The 24,519-nt window shown below is 24.6% G+C and overlaps 16 protein-coding genes across 16 annotated transcripts; 6 read left to right on the forward strand and 10 right to left on the reverse strand.

Moving 5' to 3' along the window:
* Nucleotides 1–276: 276 nt before the first annotated feature.
* AAJ76_1500026595 (atp-dependent rna helicase) lies at nt 277–1,542 on the forward strand (the record flags this gene model as incomplete). The annotated part of the gene is made up of 1 exon (XM_024474089.1): nt 277–1,542. The coding sequence occupies one exon, from the start codon at nt 277–279 to the stop codon at nt 1,540–1,542; it is 1,266 nt and encodes a 421-aa protein (XP_024331394.1).
* A 1,068-nt stretch (nt 1,543–2,610) lies between these two features.
* Nucleotides 2,611–6,528, reverse strand: AAJ76_1500032846 (hypothetical protein; the record flags this gene model as incomplete). The annotated part of the gene is made up of 1 exon (XM_024474092.1): nt 2,611–6,528. One exon carries the CDS (start codon nt 6,526–6,528, stop codon nt 2,611–2,613), a length of 3,918 nt encoding a protein of 1,305 aa, XP_024331395.1.
* Nucleotides 6,529–7,474: 946 nt separating this feature from the next.
* AAJ76_1500034932 (arginine serine rich pre-mrna splicing factor) lies at nt 7,475–8,614 on the reverse strand (the record flags this gene model as incomplete). The annotated part of the gene is made up of 1 exon (XM_024474093.1): nt 7,475–8,614. One exon carries the CDS (start codon nt 8,612–8,614, stop codon nt 7,475–7,477), a length of 1,140 nt encoding a protein of 379 aa, XP_024331396.1.
* A 458-nt stretch (nt 8,615–9,072) lies between these two features.
* On the forward strand, nt 9,073–9,627 carry AAJ76_1500035391 (protein tyrosine phosphatase-like protein; the record flags this gene model as incomplete). The annotated part of the gene is made up of 1 exon (XM_024474094.1): nt 9,073–9,627. The coding sequence occupies one exon, from the start codon at nt 9,073–9,075 to the stop codon at nt 9,625–9,627; it is 555 nt and encodes a 184-aa protein (XP_024331397.1).
* A 32-nt stretch (nt 9,628–9,659) lies between these two features.
* AAJ76_1500036298 (hypothetical protein) lies at nt 9,660–9,980 on the reverse strand (the record flags this gene model as incomplete). Its single annotated transcript, XM_024474095.1, has 1 exon — nt 9,660–9,980. One exon carries the CDS (start codon nt 9,978–9,980, stop codon nt 9,660–9,662), a length of 321 nt encoding a protein of 106 aa, XP_024331398.1.
* A 644-nt stretch (nt 9,981–10,624) lies between these two features.
* On the reverse strand, nt 10,625–11,773 carry AAJ76_1500038091 (membrane protein; the record flags this gene model as incomplete). Its single annotated transcript, XM_024474096.1, has 1 exon — nt 10,625–11,773. The coding sequence occupies one exon, from the start codon at nt 11,771–11,773 to the stop codon at nt 10,625–10,627; it is 1,149 nt and encodes a 382-aa protein (XP_024331399.1).
* Nucleotides 11,774–11,858: 85 nt separating this feature from the next.
* Nucleotides 11,859–13,322, forward strand: AAJ76_1500038177 (sam-dependent methyltransferase; the record flags this gene model as incomplete). Its single annotated transcript, XM_024474097.1, has 1 exon — nt 11,859–13,322. The coding sequence occupies one exon, from the start codon at nt 11,859–11,861 to the stop codon at nt 13,320–13,322; it is 1,464 nt and encodes a 487-aa protein (XP_024331400.1).
* Nucleotides 13,323–13,379: 57 nt separating this feature from the next.
* AAJ76_1500040090 (hypothetical protein) lies at nt 13,380–13,772 on the reverse strand (the record flags this gene model as incomplete). Its single annotated transcript, XM_024474098.1, has 1 exon — nt 13,380–13,772. One exon carries the CDS (start codon nt 13,770–13,772, stop codon nt 13,380–13,382), a length of 393 nt encoding a protein of 130 aa, XP_024331401.1.
* A 400-nt stretch (nt 13,773–14,172) lies between these two features.
* Nucleotides 14,173–15,909, forward strand: AAJ76_1500040491 (symplekin domain-containing protein; the record flags this gene model as incomplete). Its single annotated transcript, XM_024474099.1, has 1 exon — nt 14,173–15,909. The coding sequence occupies one exon, from the start codon at nt 14,173–14,175 to the stop codon at nt 15,907–15,909; it is 1,737 nt and encodes a 578-aa protein (XP_024331402.1).
* A 465-nt stretch (nt 15,910–16,374) lies between these two features.
* AAJ76_1500043649 (20s proteasome subunit) lies at nt 16,375–17,331 on the reverse strand (the record flags this gene model as incomplete). Its single annotated transcript, XM_024474100.1, has 1 exon — nt 16,375–17,331. One exon carries the CDS (start codon nt 17,329–17,331, stop codon nt 16,375–16,377), a length of 957 nt encoding a protein of 318 aa, XP_024331403.1.
* Nucleotides 17,332–17,478: 147 nt separating this feature from the next.
* AAJ76_1500044498 (proteasome subunit alpha type-5) lies at nt 17,479–18,180 on the reverse strand (the record flags this gene model as incomplete). The annotated part of the gene is made up of 1 exon (XM_024474101.1): nt 17,479–18,180. The coding sequence occupies one exon, from the start codon at nt 18,178–18,180 to the stop codon at nt 17,479–17,481; it is 702 nt and encodes a 233-aa protein (XP_024331404.1).
* A 705-nt stretch (nt 18,181–18,885) lies between these two features.
* On the reverse strand, nt 18,886–20,121 carry AAJ76_1500046439 (zinc metalloprotease; the record flags this gene model as incomplete). The annotated part of the gene is made up of 1 exon (XM_024474102.1): nt 18,886–20,121. The coding sequence occupies one exon, from the start codon at nt 20,119–20,121 to the stop codon at nt 18,886–18,888; it is 1,236 nt and encodes a 411-aa protein (XP_024331405.1).
* A 252-nt stretch (nt 20,122–20,373) lies between these two features.
* On the forward strand, nt 20,374–20,874 carry AAJ76_1500046692 (rna-binding protein; the record flags this gene model as incomplete). The annotated part of the gene is made up of 1 exon (XM_024474103.1): nt 20,374–20,874. One exon carries the CDS (start codon nt 20,374–20,376, stop codon nt 20,872–20,874), a length of 501 nt encoding a protein of 166 aa, XP_024331406.1.
* Nucleotides 20,875–21,008: 134 nt separating this feature from the next.
* AAJ76_1500048421 (translation initiation factor e2b gamma subunit) lies at nt 21,009–22,103 on the reverse strand (the record flags this gene model as incomplete). Its single annotated transcript, XM_024474104.1, has 1 exon — nt 21,009–22,103. One exon carries the CDS (start codon nt 22,101–22,103, stop codon nt 21,009–21,011), a length of 1,095 nt encoding a protein of 364 aa, XP_024331407.1.
* A 391-nt stretch (nt 22,104–22,494) lies between these two features.
* AAJ76_1500049190 (hypothetical protein) lies at nt 22,495–22,872 on the reverse strand (the record flags this gene model as incomplete). The annotated part of the gene is made up of 1 exon (XM_024474105.1): nt 22,495–22,872. One exon carries the CDS (start codon nt 22,870–22,872, stop codon nt 22,495–22,497), a length of 378 nt encoding a protein of 125 aa, XP_024331408.1.
* Nucleotides 22,873–23,566: 694 nt separating this feature from the next.
* On the forward strand, nt 23,567–24,262 carry AAJ76_1500049885 (signal peptidase-like protein; the record flags this gene model as incomplete). The annotated part of the gene is made up of 1 exon (XM_024474106.1): nt 23,567–24,262. The coding sequence occupies one exon, from the start codon at nt 23,567–23,569 to the stop codon at nt 24,260–24,262; it is 696 nt and encodes a 231-aa protein (XP_024331409.1).
* Between the last annotated feature and the right edge of the window lie 257 nt (nt 24,263–24,519).

The following is a 24,519-nucleotide window of genomic DNA, read 5'->3' on the forward strand; positions in this document are numbered from 1 at the left end:
CACGAGAAATATTTGTAGTTTTTAAAATGGGAATATTTGTAATTTTGAGATAGGCTTGTAGGAATAATAGAGTCATGTCAATATTTCTTTTACTATTGCTGATATTATTGACATTTAGAAATATAAAAAATATTTAAAACCTAAATCCATGTTTTGTTCCAACAAGGTTTAGTCTATAATGTTTAAGAATTTAGTGATTTTTATAAGCTATAAAAGTTACTATATGCCTTATAAGTTATGCAATAAAGTAAAAAAATCTTATATTTTTTTACCCCCATGAACAATCAAAAAGTTCAAAGTGCCTACGAGGTAGCAAAGGAACTTTACGAAGATATAAAAAAAGATACAGAATATATTTGTAATAATAAAGATGTTGAATCTATTCAAATGATAAATAGAGATAAATTTTTGGCTGTAGAAAGATTTGAGGAAATGCAACTAGGAAAAATTCTTCAAGCATTGTACGATTTAGGCCATGAACACCCAAGTCAAGTACAAAAACTGGCCATTCCTGCTATTAAAAGTCAAAATGATGTAGTAATACAAAGTCAAAGTGGAACAGGAAAAACAATAGCATTTTTAGTTGGACTTCTTACTTCTATTGAAAAAGGAAAGGGTACACAGGCTGTTATTATCAGTCCTACAAGAGAATTAAATATGCAAATATACGATGTAACACTAAAACTAACAAAATATAACGAAATAGAAACCTTTTTGGCTTTAAAAGACAAAAATTTTGATAAAAATCATTATGAAATTATTTTAGGCACCCCTGGTTCTGTACTTTCTCTCGTAAATAGAAGACTTTTTGACTTTAAAAATTTAAAATTTTTTGTACTAGATGAAACAGATGTGTTACTTGATAAGACAACGATGGGAACACAAACATTTAGACTTTTACAGGCCTTTAAAACAGCAAAAAAGGTTTTTATTTCTGCAACTTACAATGATGATATAAAAAAGACTATTGATGCTTACGCTCCTGATTGCGTAAAATTGTATCAAAAACAAAATGCTAAACCAGATGAAATAAAATTGTATCATATTGATGTTAGTTATAAAGACAAGGTCAGGACATTACAATCTTTGTATGAATTATTAACTGTAGGACAAGTTATTGTTTTTGTATCAAAAAAGGCAACGGTGAAAAAACTTGAAAAAATTCTTGTTGCGGATTCAAACTCTGTATCTATTTTGCATGGCGATCTTTTGCCTGAAGAAAGAGATTTTACCGTTGAAAAGTTTAAAACGGCAGATACAAAAATATTGGTTACTACAGATGTATTTTCAAGGGGCATGGATATCCCACAAGTTAATTTAATTATAAATTTTGATCTGCCTTATTATGAAGATAAATTACTTTTAGAAACTTATATTCACAGAATAGGACGATCTGGTAGATTTGGTCGTACTGGTTTTGTAATCGATATGATAGGAGGAGGTAAAGAATTTAAAGATTATATTCAAATTCAAGAAGAACTAAAAACTATTTCTAAAGGATTTACAATTGAAGAATTACAAAATGTAAATGTGGATGAATAAAATTACTTTTATTTTTGTTTGTTGTAATGAAGCCTTTCTGCCAGCAAGTTAGGTGAAAAATATTATTAGCTTAATAATATAAACATATATTTTTTCTGTAGCTTTTTCACATATTTTATGAATAGAATTCTTGATTTTTAGTTGTAAGTTAAAAATGTCGAAAAATAATAATATTTAATTTAATAAATTTTTAATAATTTTCTGATCGATGCGGGAAAATAGAAAATCAAATGAAATATCTTTTAATTTAAAAAAATTGCAACTACCTTTTGATTTAAAAAAACTACAACTACTTTTTTAAAGATTATCTACACAACCTTAATACTTTATTATTGTATAAAAAATAATTTAAAAAAAAAATAAAAATAAAAAGTTTATTGTTAAAAAATAAAAAACAGCAACAGAAGAAAAACCACCAGGTCACCAAAAACTCCACTGTAAAACCAAAACATCAATATTGCGCTTGCACACCAGCATACCTTTACGGCCTTGCTTATAGGAGAAAAGAACGTTCCCTTAGGATACAGAATCCTCGGTCTACTTAAAGACCATCTCTCACATTAAGTGAGTGCACAGAACAACATCGCCTGGCTCAATACACCATTTAAGAACACAACTCAGTTCAGCGGGGCGATACAGCAACAGTATCATGCCTGACCTCCCGTAGGTCAAAATTAAAAAAAATTTAAGAATAAATTTAAATGTAATAAAGATTTAAAGTATGTAAATCTTATAAAGATATAAACTCAGATTTTATATAAATTAAATAAACACTTCGAAATACAGCTACTAAATTAATTATATAAAAGTTTTTATCGCACGTAAAATTATTAAAATGCTTATAAAAGTTGAATATTTAAGATTGATAATATTAATAATTAATTTTTTTATAACATGCTGTATAAAAATTAATATAACTCTTTACAATAAAAAACTCAACTCACAAATAAAATACATGCATATTATAAATGACGAAATAATACAAAGTATTTTTATAAATTAAATTTGTATTTACAAAAAACTGACAATTAAATAAAAATTCACATAAAAAATTTAATTCCCATTGACTTACACTCGTTGGCACTCTTGATGTCTTTTTGCAATTCCAAATAGTTCGAAAAACCATTTAAAGCCATTTGAAAATCCTGAATATAAACTAACAACCAATTTTTTAACAGTTTGACCCAATAGCGAATTATAAGCTGCAGCACTTGAATCTTGAATGATAGATGTTGTAAAATCAAATACCTTACCTACTACTTTAATAAACACGGCGACGTAAAATTTAATTGCTTCAAAATGAGCATTAATCTTGTAAAGTATTTTTTGTTTTTTATTACTTAAGGTAATTTCAAAAGGACTTTCTTGTGAAAAAAAACAAGAAAATGCACGTATTATGCGGATACTTACACTATTACTCCATGATATATTAATATATCCGTCATAAGTGCAGAAACTTGGTATCGTTGCGTCGTCGAGAAGTACCAAATCTCGGCATTTAAATTTACATCTTAAATCGCTCGGAGAAATTACGCAAAGATTAACTCCCAATTTTTTTGAGATACCGAAAAAAGATATTGGAATAGGATCTCCAATAAACGGTATTCCTCTCGCTTTCGGCAACGCAGGCTTAATGATTTTCATTAATACGTTTATAAGCGGCGAAGAAAAACGAATTTTTTGCAGATTAAAATTACAAGAATCTGTTCTACAATATAAATCAACCTTTAAAATTAAAGAATATGTGTCCTTTTCAACAAATAAAAGCTTAAAAAGTTGCTTTTTAAGTTTCCTAATCTCTTCCACACCAAATTTTTGATAACATAAATCATCTAAATCCTTTAAATTACTCTGTTCAATTAGAAACTTTTTTAATTTTGCTTTGTCTACAATGTCTTGAAAGCTCGTTTTACTAACAATTTCAATCCACCTTTTTTTCAATAAACTATATTTTTTTTGCACGATTTTAATTGCCTCGGATTCATATATTTGTATACTCGGATCGACCATTTCATACTCGCGCTTTGAATTAACATTACAAATAGTAAAAGATAATATATCACTAAGCGGTCCAAACGGCTTATTCCCAGGTTTAACAAATTCTAAATTTTTAAAAGATAAAAGTTCTATTTGCTCAGAATTCACACTAAGAGATAATTTGTTAGGAAGACAATAAAATAATTTAGATAGAAGATTATTGATAGTGTATCTTATAAAGTCCCTTAACCCGAAATTTTCGATTTCAAAAATTATATTTTTACCCTTAACAAAACCACCTAAATCAATCGTAGATTCCCTAGCATCAAGAATAATATTTGTTAGTTGAACATACGAATGATCTTCTTTTTTGTCCTTAGCAAATAAAGGTGTAAGAAATGAATTAATAATTTTCAAAAGTTGAGTCTTCGTTAACTCACATTCTGAATCTTCAGTCTTGCATTTTTTGTATTTATTGTTAAAACAAGCAATTAAGAAACCACCGTCGCTTTCATCCAAAAATCCGTCAGTTAAGTGTAGCTTAACAATAATACAATCATAATTTTCAATATATCCTTTTTCTATATAAACAAAAGCAATGCCTCTTTTTGACTCATTCATATAGTTTAGATCAAAATTCGTAAAATTCAACTGTCCAATTTTAAGAGAACTTAAAATTTCTTTTTTAAGGCCAACTGTTAACGTTACATTGGTTGACAATGCATCACTGTCCCCTAATGAATCGACTTTAATACAACAAAGCATTGCAGAATCAATAACATTATTACTTTGATCATTTTTTGCATCCAAAACTTTGTTTAAAAAAAGACCTACAATATTTCCTAACATATTTTGATCCATCCCGGCTCTAAATAAATTTGAAATTAAAATACTAATTTCTTGAGTAGAAAAGAGACTGACACCAAAAAAACAATCATCAATAAATAATTTTAAATCACCATTATGATAGTTCAAATCAAAAAACATATCTTCTAATAATATAATATGATCATTTCGAACATATTCTGCCCCTGAAAAAACAAGTCTTACAAAAGGTCCTTTAAAAAGTTTAAAATGATTAAAAATACACAAGCCTTGCATATTGCTCGGCGATCTTGACGTATTACACAGCCTAATTCCTATCCTTGGCGGATCAAAACTAACAACTTTTTCTAAACTCACACTTAAATCTTGTAAAGAAAACAATTCAAGTTTCTTCTGATTTTCATCAGCTCTTGGTAAAATCCATTTACAATAATCAGAAAATCTTAAAACAATAACTTCTGAAAACATGTCATGTAATTCTACGAAATTTTTGATATTTTTGTTTATATTGATTTCCATGCTTGTTAATAAACTTCCATCAATCATTCCATTCCCATAAAAAACCAACTCTGCTGACAATACATATACTTCAAATCTCACATTATCACCAAGCAATTCAAAGCTGAAATCCGGCACCATTAAAGACAAAAAAAGATCTGATTCAGAATCATTTCTTTTGTTAAAATTAATCTTAGAACTTACAGCAATAGTGTTGTCCTGTGCTTGTACTTGATGATCCAAACTAATACTAAATGGAAAAGGCTTATTTACGGAACCCTTTTTGTACAAAAGAATATAATCTCTTTCCGAAATCAAATATAATTCTGCTCCATCTAATTTTAGATATAAACCTTCAAAAAATCCATCTGTAGTTTCATCAAACAATACAATTGCTTCTTTCCCAACAAACAAACACTCAACAAATTCTGAAAAATTTTGAAATGTCAGTCTAAACTTAATCTTAACAAATTCTCTAGAATTGACGGCTTCAAAACCAATTTTAGCAAAAACTGTAGAACCGTTCTTGATAATAAAATTCTTGTAGCAATTTTTATATTCAAAAGCAGTATTAATATTAACATAAGGAAATAGAAAGGTTTCAATATAAATCATCCCTTCTAAATAATTTTTTGTCCCCCTTACATCTCTTAATAAAAAACGCGGAGATTCAACTATTTTTTTCTTACTTTTACTTTTCGCTACGGTATTATCGCAAAAGCTATCTCCTATATTTATCAGATAAGAATCAATAAATTGTTTGTCATAATTATGTAGAATATCAATTGCACTTAACGACCAAAGAAGACTATCACGACGCAAATATTTCCATACCGCCGCCCTGTAAATGTTAAAATCCTTTTTTAGAAAATTAACTTTTAAATTTATAGGAAAAGAAAACCTTCCATCTTTAATTCTTTGTTCATAAAATGTTATCTGAAATGGTAAATCCCCTTCAAAATTCAATGTAAACTCTTCAGATTTTACATTAAGAAATTTAGGAATCATAATATTACAAAGCTCAAGTTCTACATCAATCTGAACAGTTTCATTTAAATTATAAAATTGAACTTTCTTAATATTCAATGGTGCATTTTTTTCTTCTGTTGACTTGCTAAAAAAAGGATGCGTAAATGTTACATCTTGAGAATGTGACTTTTTAAACTTAACATAACAAAATCTAAACCAAATATTACCAGTAAAGTGTACACCAATATTTTTTTTATGCTTTAAACAACTATAAATAGCTTTTGGTCTAATATTCTTCCATACAATATCTCCTTTAAATTGTAAAGTTTGATATTTTACAACATCAATAAGCGGAATATGTATTTCTGCCATTAATTCCCTATTTTTAGAATCTTGCGTACTAGAATACAAACTGACAACTCCTTCAAGAATTTGAATATTTAAAGGTGAAAAAGCACTGTTGTGCACTGCCTCAAGATAAATAGAATGTGGCCTCTTAGTGTTATAAGAAACCTGATAAAGAACATAATTTTTGAAGTCAAAATTGGACACAGAAAATACAATAAGAAGAACCCTGGAAATAATAAAAGAAATAGTTATACACATAAAGTAGTAAAACCATCTACGCTTTCTTTTCCTTTTGATAATGACGTTATTTTCAAACTGTTGCGAAACTGTTACTTTTTCAATTTTTTCTGTTTCTTTTGGAAAAATCATAGGGGTTATGCTAAAATTTAAATTTATTATAAAAAATTAATTTATCTTAGGCTAAACAAAAATAAGTTAAATTTGAGAAATGATTGTATTAATTAATAAATTATTATAATTGTAAATATATTTGATGTAAATTCTTATAAAAACGTTTTTAATGGGATATTATGATAACAACAAAAATTAATTTATTTTTAAGTTTGACAGCTTTTCTGAACTTGCAAAATATGATGAAGTAAATTTAATTCAAAGTTTACATACAAAGAAAATGTTTAAAATTTGTTATCTTTTAACAAGCTGGCAGTTTTAATTTACAAAGATTAATTTTATAAATGAAAAAAAAATGAAAAGTTAATTCGATTTTAAAAAGAAGTAATAAGAACAGTGTAAATTTATATCAGTAAGACGGCAGATGATTTTAAATTTGAAATGTAGAAATTCATCTATTAAATACCGTACAGATTAAATCTTAATAAAAAGAAGCTTTACATAATGTTTTCATTCAATTAAGCTTTTACATTAAATATTATTTATAATTAAAAGCTGTTTTAGCGATTTTTAAGATATTTTAGTAAATAATTGTAAAATACAGATATTATAATAAGATATTTTGTATCAGTTCATAGATTTAAAACATTCTAGCGAAAATTATTGTAAAATTTATCAAAAGAAATTGTACAAATTTTCTATAAAAATTAATTTTAGATCAATGAGTAAATTTTATTTGATAAAGTATAAATAATAATTACAAAGTAATTGACCAAAAAGATAAAATGTATTTGTAATAAAAATATAATTTTTATACTTGCAATATGAAAATAACTTATTATAAATAGTGTACACTTACAACTAAAAAGCAATAGTCATAAACTTCAAATCGTACAATTCAATTTTGTCGATGCAAAGAATTAAAATTTATATTTTTTAAACATTTACAAAATAAATATATTTATTACTTATCTAATCCTGAATAAATATCAACACCTTGACTGTCATCATTATCTCCACTAACTTTTTTTTTATAATCATTTTGAATGGGAGATATATCCCTATCTGCTAGTGAATTTATTGATCTTTGAAAATTACTGCCTACTTTAAACTCCCTTACATAAACAGGTGTTCCTTTAAGATCTTTACCTTCAAGTTTGGATATAGCATCATCACGAGATTGAATATCTTTAAATTCGACAATCGCAGCATCTCCTTTTTTTGTTAATCTTGAAAATACAGATTCAAGTCCAGTTTGCTTAACAAAATCATCGATATCATGAAGTGACACGTTTTGAGGCAAGTTTTGTATAACAAGTTTATTAATGTCATTTGGATGTTCTCGTTTTATTTTTTTATGTTCGTAAGGATCTTCTTTAGGAAATCGCAAATTTCCATGAATTTCACATCGCGAGCAATAAGAGCATCTTTCTCGATCAGATTGTAAATAATGTTTATCGTATTCGAATCTGGATGATTCTTTAGAGCTATAACCATTTCTGTCAAAATTTTGATCTATTGCTCTATAATCATAGTCCCGACTGTATTGTTGCCGAGGTGGGTAATCACTATTTGATCTAAAATCGTTATGATGTCTATAAAAGTTTTCATTATATTGAGAATTTCTTCTATCATCATATCTTGGACTTCTTCTATCATCATATCTTGGACTTCTTCTGTTGCCATATCGTTCATTTCTTCTATCATCATATCTTGGACTTCTTCTATCGTCATATCTTGGACTTCTTCTATCGTCATATCTTGGACTTCTTCTATCATCATATCTTGGACTTCTTCTACTACTTTGATAATCTACGTTATTAGAATCAGGCCTTTCAGATAAAGAATTAAAATGAAATTCCTGTCTTTTATGCTCTCCTTGAAATTTTCCTTTACTATTTGATGCTTCAACTACAACACGATGTCCATTAATTTCAATATCTCTAGTATTAAGTATATTTTCTGCATCTCTGTCATTCTTAAATTCAACAAATGCGTATTGTCCCTTAAAATTATAGCTATCTATTTCTCCATACGCTTTAAAATAATTGTAAATAATGTCAGCATCAAGCTCGCGAGGAATTCTTCCTATAAAAAGCTTCATTTTTGGGGTAAAATAATTATAAGATTTTGAATGTGTGTATATAATAAAATATTTAATAATTGCACATACAAATTAAGTAATCAAAATATTCTACATTTTAATTACTTATCATTTAATTTATATGATTGTCTTTAGAATTACTTCTTAAATATTTAATGTATTATGTTTTATATTGTTAAGGTCACTTAAGGTAATTTAAATAAAATACATTAAAATATTTCAGATTCTACGATTTGTTTGTTTGTTAAATTAATAGTATGAGATCATTGTCGATAAAACTTGCAATAAACTTTGTATTATTTTTATGTCCAAGAAAATTTGTTTATAATTTTATAGAATGATACTAAAAATATTTTTAATCAATTATAAATAATTAAGCATTTTTTTATTTTCTTAAAAATCTTTTATAAAATTTCAACTTTTTAAATTATTTTTTATATTTTTCATTCCCTTAATTAATGAAGTATATCACAATTTACAACATATTAGGAATAATTATAGCACTAACTGCACTCACAACTAGTTACTTATATTATTTTACAAATAGAAAAATGTATCTACTAATATCAGCACTTTTCCAATCTTTTTTTCTTTTAGAAATATTAAATATTAAGTTACACAGAAGTAATGCTAGATACAAACCTACGGTAATACAACTATTTTTTAGAATGTTTATTATTTGGATTGTTTTTTATTTTTATGAATGTACTACTAATTTTTTCTGTGTAGTTACATTTACTTGGTATTTTACTGATTGTATAAGATATTTGTATTATTTAACTAGAAACACATATGTTAAATTTTTAAGATACAACTTATTTATTATTTTTTATCCAATAAGTATTTACATAGAATTTCAATCAATGTTTAATGTTCTAACAAAACTAAAAGGAATATTTAAATATTTATTTCTTTCATTTATAATTTTATACATTCCTTGTATTATCTTTTTAATATTACACATGTTTAAGCAGAGAAAGTGGGCTAATAAGAAGCACATAAAATCTTTGTAAAAATAGCATAAAAGAGAAAATAAAACATTTCTTTAGATTCTACTTTTTTGTTTATTTAAAAGACTTTCTAATAACCTTTTATTTGTTATATAACTAGTTTTCCGTATCACTGTATAATCTGTATCATAAAGTAGTGGATAATCTTTGTCACTTTTTATTCTAATAACAGAATTTTGCCCTATTTCTATTTTTCCTAAAAAATATGCGACTATTTTTTTATCATTAAATTCTAATACCGCTTTATATATTGTTTCATTTTTGCTATCTAAAGGTTTGTCAGAGTTAAGTTGTTCTAACAAGGAGTGTGAAATACAAAGTAAATCAATAATAGTGTATTCTCCTTTTTCTATCATTTAAGGGACAAAAATTACTTGCTTAATGGAAGAAATTTTAAAATAATAAAATTTTTTTTTGAAATAAGCTCGTAAGTTGTTAATGTCGTAACCAAACATCAGAATTCCTTTTTTAAAAAATAAACATAGTGAGGAAGCTGATTGGCTACATAAATTTTAAAATTTTCTCTCAAAGAGAAGAATGGAAAATTTAAAGAATACAGGGTTTAACAGTTAAGATCAATGAAAATCTTTTTAAAAAAATATGTTGTAATGAAAATTTATAAATTTACTTAAACCTCGTATTATCTTTTAGTTCTGAAATAAGTAATTTAACAGTTAATTTTACTACAATTTATCTTTTACAAATATTTATTTCAGAACTTAGTGTAATCTTGCCAAACAATAATTAGTAGATATACTTTTTAATATTTTTGAATTTATAAAACAAAAAATGGTGGTTTTTACACTTGTTAAATATCATATGTTTTTTACTATCATTACAGAATATTGATAAAAGTAAAGAACTATTTTATTTTGAAATATTATTATAATTGAAAATGTTAGCAGAATAAAGTGTATATGAATTGAAATAAGAAATTTTTACTTATGTTTAAGTTTTAAAGCATATGTTAAAAATCTTATTTACACACAAATGTTTACTGTTATAATAAATATATCAAATACAGTGCAAATGCACAATAAATATGACCATAAAAATAAACGCTAGACCAAACTTTATAAATTTTAGATACATCTAATAAAAAAAATGGTACTGAAAAGTACATTATAAAAAAAATCATTTGAATTCTAGATAATATTGGATACAATACTGATGCATATTTCAATATAATTCTATTAACTCCTTTAATTACAGGAATAGAAAAACAAAAAGATAAAAACATAATTAAATATCCAGGTTTAACTCCATGCCATAAAGCCGATACAGTAAATGTAACAAAAGACGCCAAGAATATATTTCTATGTTTAATTTTGTCGAAATAACATTCTTTTAACCACTTATTGGTTTTAATATTCCATCCTAGGGATAAGTCTTTAATACAAGTTGCTGTTTCTACCCTAAAAAATTTTATATTAAGCATATCATTAAATCCTTGTAAAATATAACATCCATTTGAATAATGCCATGCAAAATAAAATCTAAATCTTTGTCCAAGGTTATAAAAGTATAAATTTAATAATCTAGTACCAATATTAATATTTTTTTTGTATAGTACACTAACAGGAAAAAAATTCTCTGTAATCTTTATTAAAACCAAAAAAATTGCGGATGCTATAAATGTTGGAAGCGGAGATGCAATTTCTGTAGATACAGGTGTTTCTATAAATTCTATAAATGTCGTAGTAGGTCCCAGAATAAGTCCAGGTATAAATACAATGTAACCTATTGCATCCAATAAAGTGTGCTTTTTATTATCAAAATCTCTCCCTAAATATGACATTTTAATTGTTAAAAGCATTAAAATACCTGAAATATCACATGTACCTTGTATATGAGGATAAAAGTCTTTACCAAAAATTTTAAATAAATATAATATAGCAAAATTAATTACAGTAAGTGAATATTCCTTAAATCTAAAAATAATCAATAAATTAAGATTTATAAATATAGCAATAAAAAAATAAAGCATCTGTAAATAGCCAAAAGTTATGTACAATATAATACAGGCACAAATGTTATGTAATGTTCCTTTCTTTTTTTTCAGAGTAGCGCTGAGTATGAGTGTTAAAATAATTGCAGCTAAAAATCTTCTTTCTGATTCAGATAATTTCTCCAAAAAGTTACTAAGCATAAAAGGATTAGGATTACTTTTTTTTATTTTGTAGGCAAAAACAAACAAACAAACAATTTTTTAAAATAAAAAAAAGTATCCTTTTATGCAGACACAGGAAGAGAAAAAAGTTTTAGATAAAAAATTTGACGTTTTAAATGTTATTAATAAAACATATGCAGATAGTTCAGAATATGATTTAAATGACACATTAATTTATTTAAGCAAAGTTATTTCACAAACAAAAAATAAAAATAAAGAATTAGTAAAAAGTAATTTTAGTAAATTTGTAGAATGTAGGATTGTATTAGAAGAAATTTTACAAGATATAAAAAAAAAAGGATTCGATAAAGATTTTTCATCAGACATATTTAAAAATATTAAATATGTAAAAAACAATTTTAATCCTATTAAGTGTATCGATAATTATAGTAGAAATCAAAAGTTAATTATTATAAATAAATACAAGACACTTTTTAATATAAAATCTTTACTATCGGGAAGTTTTGATAAACAAGAAAGATTTGTTGAAATTTATAAAGAAGCTAAACTTCAGTATAAAGAAGTTGAAAATTCAAAATTTATGCAGAACATATGGAATTCAATTAAAGACATAACAATACAATTTTTAGAAAAATTATACGCACAGATTACTGATGAAAAGAATAATTATATGGAAGTGTTATACATTTTTAACTTATATTTTCAAGTAGCTGAAATTAAAACAGATAGAAAAATTATGAACACTTTATTGGTAAATTTTAAAGAAAAATGCTTAGATATGCCATTTACAAATAAGGGTATTTATTTAAAGGAGATTAATTACTTTTTTTTAAAAACAATAATTCATCTTGATAAAGATTTACAAAAAAATTGCATTATTTATTTATTCCAAAAAATTAAATTGGTTTTCTCCGAGTCAAATTTTGAATTTATTGATATTTGGATATTTAAATATACTAATCTTTTACCTGATGATTTAGAATTAGAAGTCAAAGATGTGTATTATGTAAATCTGAAATCATTAAAAAAAGATATTATTGATAATTTTATAGATAAAAACCAGCTTTATGATTCTTATATTAAAATAAGAAAGATTTTATATAAAAACGAGATGTATTTAGTAAATCATAAGGTTTTAAATATAATTAAAACAGATTCGGAAAATATAACACTTGAGAAATCAGAAGACATTGAAAAGTATTTTTTAGAGCTCAATAGGTTTGATAAATTTTTACAATCGGAAACTGATGACTTTGACGATATAAAGCGTCAAATTTTGAATAATATTCTACGAAAAAAGATTAGTGTTTTTAAGAACTTTTTAACAAGTACACAAAGTAAATCTAAAAAATTAATGGAAATTATTAGGATTATTGACAAATTACCAGATTATTATGAAATTATTTTTAAGGGCGTAATACCCGTTCTCGAAAATGATAAAGTAATTTTGTTTTTTGTTAATAAAATACTAAATATTGAAGGTCCAAGTTTAAATAATCAACAAACAAGCGAATTAGAAAACTTAATGCCACAATTTGGATTTATTTTACATAATTCTACTATTTAAGAACAGACTAAATAAAAATAATTTATAAAAGATGTGCAAATTATATTAAAAAACATTTTAATTTATTTTTCCATCGTACTTTTTATTGCATTTATCAGCCATTTGTTCATTTCGATTTTTAAATTTTTTACGAGGATTATTTCCTTTACTTTTTTTAGATTTTTTTTTCATAACATTTTCTAAAATTCGTCTTTCTGGCTCTTCTTCCTTTATGGTATTTAATATGTCAATGTGTTCTTCTATAATTTTACATTTTTTAAGTAAATTTGTTATCCGAATAAGTTTTTCCAAAATATCTTCATTATAATTTTCCTTGTATAAAGTATAACACAAAAGATATATTTGTAGTAATTCTAACTTTACTATAAAAAAATCAATATTTTTTTTATCCTCTGTAACAGTTATTTCAGTCTTAATTTCTGTAATATCATTGCTATAAAGTTCTTCCATAACTAAAAGGGTAGCAAAAATTTATATTATTACAAAGAAAATGTAAACTAAATTGTTATCAACTTTAGATCTAAAATACACGAAAATAGCAAATTTATATTTTGTATTGCATACAAAGTTTTAAAAAAGAACATTATAGAAGTAAATTTCGTCTTATTTATATTATCGAACTTTTATCATTTTCTTATTATTCAAAAAACGATTTCTCTAAATAATTAGCTTTGCATTTAGTAGATTTTTCAAACATAAACCTGTATTTCGTTTAAATTTAATAATTTTTAGAGTAAAATGTTTACATGTCTTTTACCTGAAGAATTTAATAATTTTTATACAAGTTAATGTTCGCATATTTTTTTAAATACAAAATAAATTATATTTAAAAAATAAATATTTCTCCCCCATGGACACAATAAAAAATATGTTACTCGTAAATTTTACAGAAAATAATTTGTACATTCTGTTTTTTTACTATCATCAAATGAATCCTATAGAAGTTATGTATTTTTGGAATTGTGTTTTAAATTTGCTTGATGAATCTAATGTTCTACTGGTACTAGGATTTATTTTTGATTTACAGGATACTCCACTTCATTTTCCAAGATATGCACAGAAATCGTTAAATTTTCACATACACCAAGTTAATAAGAAAATTGCAAAGTTACTTTCTAAAGAATATATTTTTTATGTAAAAAATTTAAAGCTATTTAAATTTGCTAAAGAATTAAAGGCACAATATTTACACGAAAAGAAATTTGATAGTAATTTGTTTTTTGTAAATAATTTATATGAGCTACTGATTAAAACATCTACAATAGAAATTTCTAATTCCATAGAAAGTTATTTCAACTTTGTATCATTTGATAATGTATCTGTGGATGTAACAAGTAAATTATTAAATAATATTTATATAGTTGAATTAAAACAGCGGAATTTATACGTTAAATATATTTGTACTATCCTTACTGACCCCAAAGACATATTGGATTTTATTTTTTACCATATGACTGAGGAAGAACCTAGTATTTTGGTAGAGTACATTTATCTACTCAATAAAACACTTTATAACAGTTTATTAAATGTACTGTATGAGAATAAAAGATTTTACAGGGTAGAAATTATAAGATTGTTTTTTGATATAAATCTTGTAAAGTTGGATTTAAAGGACGAGAATATTGAATTAATAAAATATTTTCTAGTAAATAAGCCAATATTTGTAAATGACTTATACGAAGTGTTAAAAAATAAGGTAAGTAAAAAACACCTTACAGGACTGTATATTGAACATTACGAAATATTAAAACATTATAAGTTTGATCTAAACATAGAAGATTTACTTTCTATTGCTTCTGATAAACCTGATTTATTGTACGAAATATATGATATGTCTCTAGATGGTGAACAGAAACAGCGCTTTTATTCAATTTTTAAAATGCTAGATGAGGACTTTATTATAAATTTTTTGATCAAGCATTCAGATCTTGACTTGGTTTCTTATTTATTAACTAACCGACAGTTAAAAAATAATCTTAAAAACTATATTATCACGAGATATAAAAATATACCAGCTCTTGTGTATAAAATGTTCATCTACTTTGACAAATCTGACGTCGTAAATTACATAGAAGATTTTCTCATCGATAAAAAATCGCTTGAATATTTTTTATTTGTTTTAAAACCCACAGACATCTTAATTTATGCGCATGAAATGTCTAACATTTCAAAAGGAATAAAAATTCTTGATCTTTGTTTTGATTCTCCTGCATTTAACGAAAATGATTTTATATACACACTCAATACTATAGAAGATTCTATGCCTGCCTTAATAATAAGGACATTAATACTAACATACAAAAAATATCCACATTTGAGAAATTTTACTGTTAATTTTTTGTATAAAATTATAAATAAAAATGCTTTACAAAATTCTAAATTAAAAACAGGAATTATTAAATGTCTAGAAATTTTAAAAAGTTCATCGGTAGAAATTATTGCTTCTTTGTCAGAAGAAAGAATTTTAACTATTTTAGATGGAAGTAAGATGTTAAAGGATTTATGTATTGAGACTGTTTATAAAGCCGATTGCAAATATAGTAAAGAATATAATATTCTTAGAGATGTACTACGTAAATATTATTAAATTTTTTAAAACTTTCATTGATTTATTGTATAAAAAAAATTAAAATTTCAAGGCATTATTAATATTTTTTTTGAAAAATTACAACAATGGCTTATTTAATTTTTAGCAATAAATTGCACAAAATTTTAGATTTCTTCAATTTAAAAAAAAAATTATAACTTTTTGACAAAATGTTTACAAATTGCCTGAAAAAAATATTTTTAGGTTTTTAATAAACAATTAAGACAATATAAAGCTTAATAACATTTTTTGATTTTAAATATTAATGTTGTCTTTTTTACACCTTTAAATTGATTATTAATTGTGTAATAGCTTAAAATACATTATCAAAATTAAATTAAAGACACAAAAACAGAACATTTGCTTGTTAATATTATAATGTAATATAAAAATGATTTTTGTGTACATAATGTTTATAAATTTATATTTTTCGATATAACTATAAAAATAACACAACAATTTTATTTATGTCAATAAGAAAATTTTTTCATTAAAAACTTCACCATCTAGTACATCGAGATTTTCTATATCTGGTAGTTCATTTTTTCGTTTTACAACCTGTAAATATTTTCTAATTCTTATAGGTCCACTATTTTTAAATGTAATATTAATAAACATTAATATTTTTAAGCCAAACATATCTTCATTTACACATGTCGGAGTAGTAGAAGGAATATTTAAACTTAGCGCATACCTTTTTTTCTCCAATATCGCATTTCCTCCAACCACGTATCTAGTTCTTATAATATCAATTTCAGGAGAATGTACATTAATCACTTCATATAAATTACATTCAATATTATCAATTAATTTTAATAATGATCGATTCATTTGTACATCTAATTTTAATCTATCACCTGAATAATATAAAGGTTTATTAAGAAAAAATTTTAAAGTATATGTTTTGTACAATAAACATAACATTGTAGATACTTCTAATTTTGTTTGAAAGTGTTCTGTTCTGTCAAAAACTTCTACCACTTGTACATCCTTAGTAGTTTCATATATTGCTTCTGAAGCACCATTTAAATATAAAGAGGCTGTCAATGTATAAGAATTATTAATATTTACTAGATAATCAAAATAAATTCCTTTAATGTCCGTTGTCGAACTATCGGTACTTTTAAGAAAAAATTTAAACGGAAATAAATGTGCACCACTAGATAAATTATCAAACTCGTTACGAGAAGTGTAAATATCGAAATCATATGAATATTCTTTCTTATTATTACTGTATTTTATACCTTTTTTACCAGATGTCTCAATTTTACAAACCTCCATTACTCGAGATTTTGTAAAATTCAGCTTTATTTTTTTTACTGGCAAAGGAATACGAGACTTTAAAGATAACTTTCCAGTAATAAACTCGTCAGACTCAAATATATCTTTATCTGCAATTATTCTTAGCTTAGTGTTATTCATTATTTTTATTCCATTTGCAATAAATTTAAATCTCCTTTTTATTAAACAGCTAATAAAAAATAAATTAAAGGAGACGTGAAAATTAATCACTAAATCATAAAATGCAGAAATTCACCGCTTGATAAAAATTAGTACAATACGATTTAATTATAAAAATTGTTCAATCTCTTCTGGTTTTAAAAGTTTACTTCCCTCTTTAGTAATAACAGTTACTTCTACGTTAGAACAGCAAATTTTTTCTTTCATTACTCTAGACAACATGTTTAAAATATGCTTAAGCCCATTTTCTAAATCCAGACTAGGATCAAATTCTTGTTCCAACATATTTTCTAATACTTCACTGCCTGATCCTATGGCCTTAGCATAATATTCTAAATAAGAACCTGAAGGATCGAGACAGAAAAGCCTAGGTTCAGTATCATATCCAATAATAAGTAAAGAAGCACCAAATGGCCTACTAAAAATCTTCTTACAATCGTCTTTTTTATCAAAATTTAAGCTTAAATCTGCAAGTTTTTCCAACAACCTCTCGACTTTACAATTTTCGTCATACAAATATTCATGATTTATCGCAAAATCTCGACTTTTTTCCACAATAGTTTTTACATCAGCAGATATTCCAGAAAATCCAAGTGTTATGTGATCATAAATTTTAAAGTGCTTTTTAACACTAGCGGGGTTCTGTAGTTTAGATATGATTTTTTTTTCAGAAGCTAGTAAAACATAATCTTTTGTTTTCATGCCAATGCTAGCAGTTCCCAAATTCATAGCTTGCATGGCATATTCAACCTGATATAATCTTCCTTCCGCACTATAAGTAGTGGCATTTTGTTTTGTTACACTGGACATGGGTGAAAAATAACAAAAAAGTAATAGAATGCAAATTTTTTTTGTTATAAAACTTTATATTATCGTATTATTTTTGTAAAAGCATTAAAGTAGTTTATATTAATAATTTTTTACTCTAAGCTTTATTTCTTGATATATATGGAATAATAATTTATTTATTTTTTGATTAATTCTTTTTGAAAGTGTCAGTTCGTTAGATCCCTTCTTTATATTCTTTTTAACGTGCAAACACAAATAAAAAATATGTTGGCTGCAAATTACAGTGATGTTCTTATTAAAATAATTTTGTATTTTTTACTGAATATAGATAAACTTATATATTATTGTGGTATTAATTCCACATGAAATGTTTTCTATTTTCTGAATTTTCTTGAAGAAATTTTAGTATAAAAATATTTTATGAAAAGTAGGGCATCGCTGTCATAAATAACTTACATAAGCATCAATAGCAAGAGAATTATAGGGTCAACAGAGATCTCACAAGGGCACAGTTCCCCAGGAAGTTAATAAACCATTTAAGTTACACCAATTTAGTTTGGCTTCAGGAGCGAGCATTGTGGAGAACTTTCTTAGTTCTGGTCGCCTTCCTGGGTTTCTTGCCACAACTATATCTAATTGTGACACATATAAGCTTAGCTATATTAACAAATTTTAAATATGTTTTGTTATTTAAATTAAACTAAAAGTTCAAAAATGTACAAAAATTTATTTATTTAAATATTCTATTCTATCATAAATTGAGGGATGGACAGCATGAAGTGCATTATATAACCAGGTAGGCCTAATATATGATTTTTCGGATGTAGAAATATCATATAAAGACAAAGCCAATTCTTTTCCAAACCCAGAACTTTTCGTTAATAGATCCGCTGCAATTTCTGCACGCTGTGAAGACATTTTATAGAACATCATTATCCAATCTTTCATGGATAAAAAATATACAATAGACAGCAGTACAAATGCTGTATATCTATTTATTTTTTCACATTCAAAAGCCTTCGCTGCTTTACCATAGAGAAAAATCATAATACTTAGTTCAATAAAATAAGTTCCAAAATAAACAGAAAGTTTTTTAAGAAGACTGTGATCGATAGCATGGCCAATCTCATGAAGCAAAATCGAGTCTTTTTGTTCTTCATCAAGATTATCAAAATCTCCATATATTTCTATTCTCGCACTATTTTCTATCCCTACTAAAGCAGCATTTGTATCTTTAGACTTATCAGTGTCGAAAAATACCTTTTTATCTAATTTTGTCTCTATAAGCTTTTCCTGTACAGTTTTAGAAAATCGATTTTTAGAAACCTGCTTTAATGTCGATGAAACATCATCTTCTATAAATATCTCATAAAAATTTTTTAAAATAAGTGAAATGTAAATTGCTAAAATTAGTTGGGCCCCAAAAGTTCTTAATAGAAGAAAAACAATAAAAACAAATGCAGGACAAACTATTGAGTATAGTACAAAATATGTTCCTACTTTACTAACCCAATTATATTTAGTTATTTCTAAAATATTTTCTACATACTCTGAAAGATAGAATATAGTAAATAAAAATACAAATAGGTTTGCAATGGCTAATTGTATATGATTTATATTAAAATATGTTTCAGTATAAAAATTTACTGATTTGTTACATAGTTTATGTACTAGCAATCTTGGTGTGTCAAGTAAAATTAAACATCCAATCGATGTATAAATTCCAATTTTATATAATTTATCATGTAATGTGCTTAGTCTTGATGATACTGCAATCAACATATTTACTCTATACAGAGGATCTTCACTCGCTAACTTATAAGTAAATGAACTTTTAGGCACCCCAAATCCATCATTATTGAGGTCTGAACTAAACAATGTTAAGGCTATTTCTTCATATAATAACACTAAAATCGTCATACTAAAAGCTATAAAAAATGAAGCTTTTAAATGATTTTTCATATTTATGCAGAATTTAAATTTATAAAATAATTTTAAAATAATTTGTTAGAAAATAAACAAATAAAAGCATTTAATCAAAAAAGGTTTTGGTAAAATTATGATTAAATTCATTATGCAATTTATATTTTGATAGGTATTACATAAAAATAAATATTCAGATTCAAACTTTTTATATATATTGATATTTTAATAACCTCATATCTGTCTGTGCACAAAAATTTTGAAGTACTAGTACTAATATTTATACCCCATATGAAATCTTTATTTAAAAAGATAGAGGTTATATCTTCATCTATTTTAAGTAAAAAAGATAAAAAAACTATTAATAAAATCTGTGATAATGAAATATTGAAAAAAAATGTGGATTATTCATTGGTGAAATTAAAAAACAGAGCGAATTTAATACTAGAATCTAATAAAGCTCTGTTATTTTATTTTAATAATAAATATATTCCTACAATAAAGAGCCTCGAAAATAATTTACTTACAATTCCAAAAATATATTTAGATGCAGGTGCCGTATCTCCTATACAAAGAGGTGCCAATGTAATGGCACCAGGTATTTTCAAGTACATAAATTTATGCACACACGATTTTAAAAAAAATGAAATTCTTTGCATTGAGATTTTAAATTTTGCAATATTAGCTATTGGAATAGCACTTTTAAATAAAAATGAGATTACTAAAAGCACTAACGGAGAAGCAGTAGAAATAGTACATATAAAGAATGATGAGTTATACAATAAATACTAGCCATAAATAAATATAATAAGATTAAAATCTAATATTTTAAATAGGCTATAATTCTTCAAATTTCCATTACTAATATATTAAATTCAACATAAAACACTACCGCTTGTTTTCTTGACAAATTTTAAGTTAATTTTTTATGAACAAGTAAAAATATTGTTCTTTGCATTTACATTGGTACTAAAAATGTATGCAGGAGATACATTACATTTTATCAAAGTAGTATTATCTGGAATCGTAACATTATTTCCTATCAAACATTCTTCAATGTGACAATTTTTTCCAATTATTATATTATTCATCAAAATAGAAGAAACAACATAAGAACCTTCATTAATTGTTACATTATTTCCAATAACGCTGTCAATAATAAACCCACTATCTATAAATAAAGATGTACCTAAAATGTTTTTTGTATCTTTAATATTTTTTTTCTTAATGTATTGTTTACATAAATTTATTTTATCATAAGAACAAATAGCATCACCATTTTCATTGTGTTTTATTGATTTGAGTTTTTTAATTGTAAAAATGTAAGATTCAACATCTCTAATTTGATATATGTAAGTATTCATAGGATCGAAAATTTTAACAGGATTAATGTTACATAGTGTTTTGACTATAGCAGGCAGGAAGTTTGATCTAAAACTAAACATATCTGAAGTTATGTATTTTAATATATCTTTTTTAAACATATAAAATTGCAAAGGATGCTTTTCAAGAGTCATTACAAATCTGTTTTTTATCAAAATATCTTTTGAAATATTCAAATCATCAAAATCACTGTAATGTATTAATTCATTTCCTTTAATGCCACATACAGTGTTTTCCTGATTATTTGTTAAAATAGTCATAAAAAGATCATTATTATCCAAATATTCATTAGCTATAGTTTTAATATCAATGTTAGTAACCAAATTGCCTTTAGTGACAATAATATTTTCTGAATTTATTTTTTGTTGAAGTTTATGAAGTTGTGTTACCGTTCCATCGTAAAAATCAATTCCTATTATTTCTAAAGGAGTAGTAATGTTTTTAACAACATGTCTTATATTATCTACATCTTCTTTAAGAATAACAATGTATATTTTAGAACTAACTGGTTCTAAGAATTGAATATTTATAAGTAAAAGTTCAATATTTAAAATTGGCAGATTTGTAGCTTTTAGAGACGAATTAACAATTGGAAAAAGATTTGTTCCAGGACCAATCAAAATAACAGATTCAAACATTAAGGGTTAAATATAAAATTGTGAAAATAGTGTAAAAAATTGCACAATAATTAAAAATATTTTTTACTTAACAAAATAATATTACTTTATTATTTTTTTCTTTCAACATCTTGAATTATCGCAATTTTACTTATGCATAATATAAATTTACAATATTTAACGACGCATTATTTAAAAACACTTTAAAATGTTTGATTAAAAAAATTATTAACGATATGAATAATTTTTATAATTTGTTTTTATTTTCAAATATGGATGGGTTTGCGCATTTTCTAAAAGTATATAATATTAACTATTTTTTAATAGAAATTTTTAATATCTAAAACTAGTATACTTAATGTTTTAGATTTTAAACAAACACTTAACTTTTAGAAACAGAATGTTTGTAAAATTATTTATTTAGATTTAAGTTTTCGACAAAAAAATTTACTCTATTTCTACTTTTACATTTCCACAAATTTACGGTTAATTTATTCATTATCATATTTACATCCACATTTCTTTTACAATAAATTAATAAACTAAGTTTTTTAGATTCAGGAAGGCTATTAATACATTCGTCGACATAAATATTTTTTTTATATTTCAAAGCAAAATTAAACAGTAAAAATAATTTCCTAGTGCTCATGTAATATATTTTGTGCTTATAAGATTCCATTAGCAAATTTAAATTTGTTTTATTAAGAATATAAACATCTTGATTGTATAAATTTAAAAAAGATTGCTTTGACAATCTAGGCAATATATGTAACAATATATCGGAATTCATAATTCAACTATTAAACCAAATTAAATATTTTAAAATACCAATAATAAATTGCTTTGATTTTTTAGTAGGTATTATTTTCTATTGGTTATGCTAATTTGTTTTGACAATTAATTTTTTAACATTATTCATCTATCTGTACGTAACTAAAAAAATATTGTCTAAAATTAACATTAATAAAGATAATACACTTTTATAATAATTAATTAAAATTCAAAGCGTAAATTAAATTTTATTTATTTTATGTTTTAAACATAAATAATCTATTTACGCTGATATGTTTGAGTAAAATGTAGTGTAATTAATAAATTTGTCGTCTTTTTAACAACAAGACCTCAACAAAAAAATTTTAAACTTAATTTGTAATCTGAAAGTTGATTTTAAACAAAATTATTTTTTAAACTTTAAAATATTAATAAACTACCTCTTAAGAAAATTTTAATGTTTTTTTATCAAGCAAATATTAAAATTAAGCATTTTTTTAAATACAAAGTTATAGATTTTTATAACATCTGTTTTGGTTATATTTTTTATAACTGTTTCAAAATCTTCAACATTTTTAGCACTGCAATTTCATTAAATTAATATCTTTTTTAACCAACAAACTTTACTACAAATTTTAAACAAATAAAATTATTGATTACAAGAGAAACATTAGAAAAAAATAAATATAAAAAAGAAAAATAATTGTAAATCAATGAGATATTTGTATACATTTGTACAGCATTGTCCAGCAGTATGGTCTGAAAATGATGAAACATGGGATGAAAGACGAATTTCATGGAAAACAATAGGGAGCCAACTTATACAACATCCAAGAGAAGTAGCATTAAAAAATGATAAATTAAAAATTTTACTCGATAAATTTTTTAACGAAAACTTCTTTTTACCTAAAGTGTGTTACTTTGTTATAGAATATAAAAGTGGAAGATTAGATGTAGGTTATGATAGTAATCTTTATGAGCCAAATGCTTATGTAATATTAGAAGCAGATAGAGGAGAAGATTGTGGTAAAATACTGGGTATAACATCAGAAAGTAGATTTAATTTCATATATCATAAATTAAAAGAAGCTGCTAACGAAATTGAAGCCAAAAAAATATTAAGATACGCTACAGATGAAGATATTTATGATCTTGTAACAAGGGAACAGGATGAAATTGACAGCTTGGAAAAGTGTAGAGATTTAGTTACAGCCAATAATATTAATATGGAAATATTAAGTTGTGAATATCAATGGGATAAAAAGAAGATCACATTCTATTTTAGAAGTTCCAAAAGGATAGATTTTAGAGAATTGTTAAAAGATCTTTTTAAATTATTTAAAATAAGGATTTGGCTTTGCGCAGAAAAGAAATCGATAAATATTTTACTAAAAAGTTTACTAGACTAATAAATTTATTAAATTATAAATTTATGTAAAATAAACAAATCACAAATTGTCACCTAGTTTTAAGTTAAAAAATGGCGGTTGTATATTTAAATTATTTAATTTACTAGTTAAAAATTTTTATAAAATTTGTTTGAATTTCTTTAATCAACAAATTTTAACAACAGCCAACCATATTGTAAAATTTAATCAAAATATTAAATTTTGTTTACAAAAACATGTCAATAAAATTGAGATCAAAATAATTTTTTTTAAAAAAT

The sequence above is a fragment of the Vairimorpha ceranae genome (assembly GCF_000988165.1).
Source record: "Vairimorpha ceranae strain PA08 1199 chromosome Unknown NODE_15, whole genome shotgun sequence".
Taxonomy (NCBI): domain Eukaryota; kingdom Fungi; phylum Microsporidia; family Nosematidae; genus Vairimorpha; species Vairimorpha ceranae.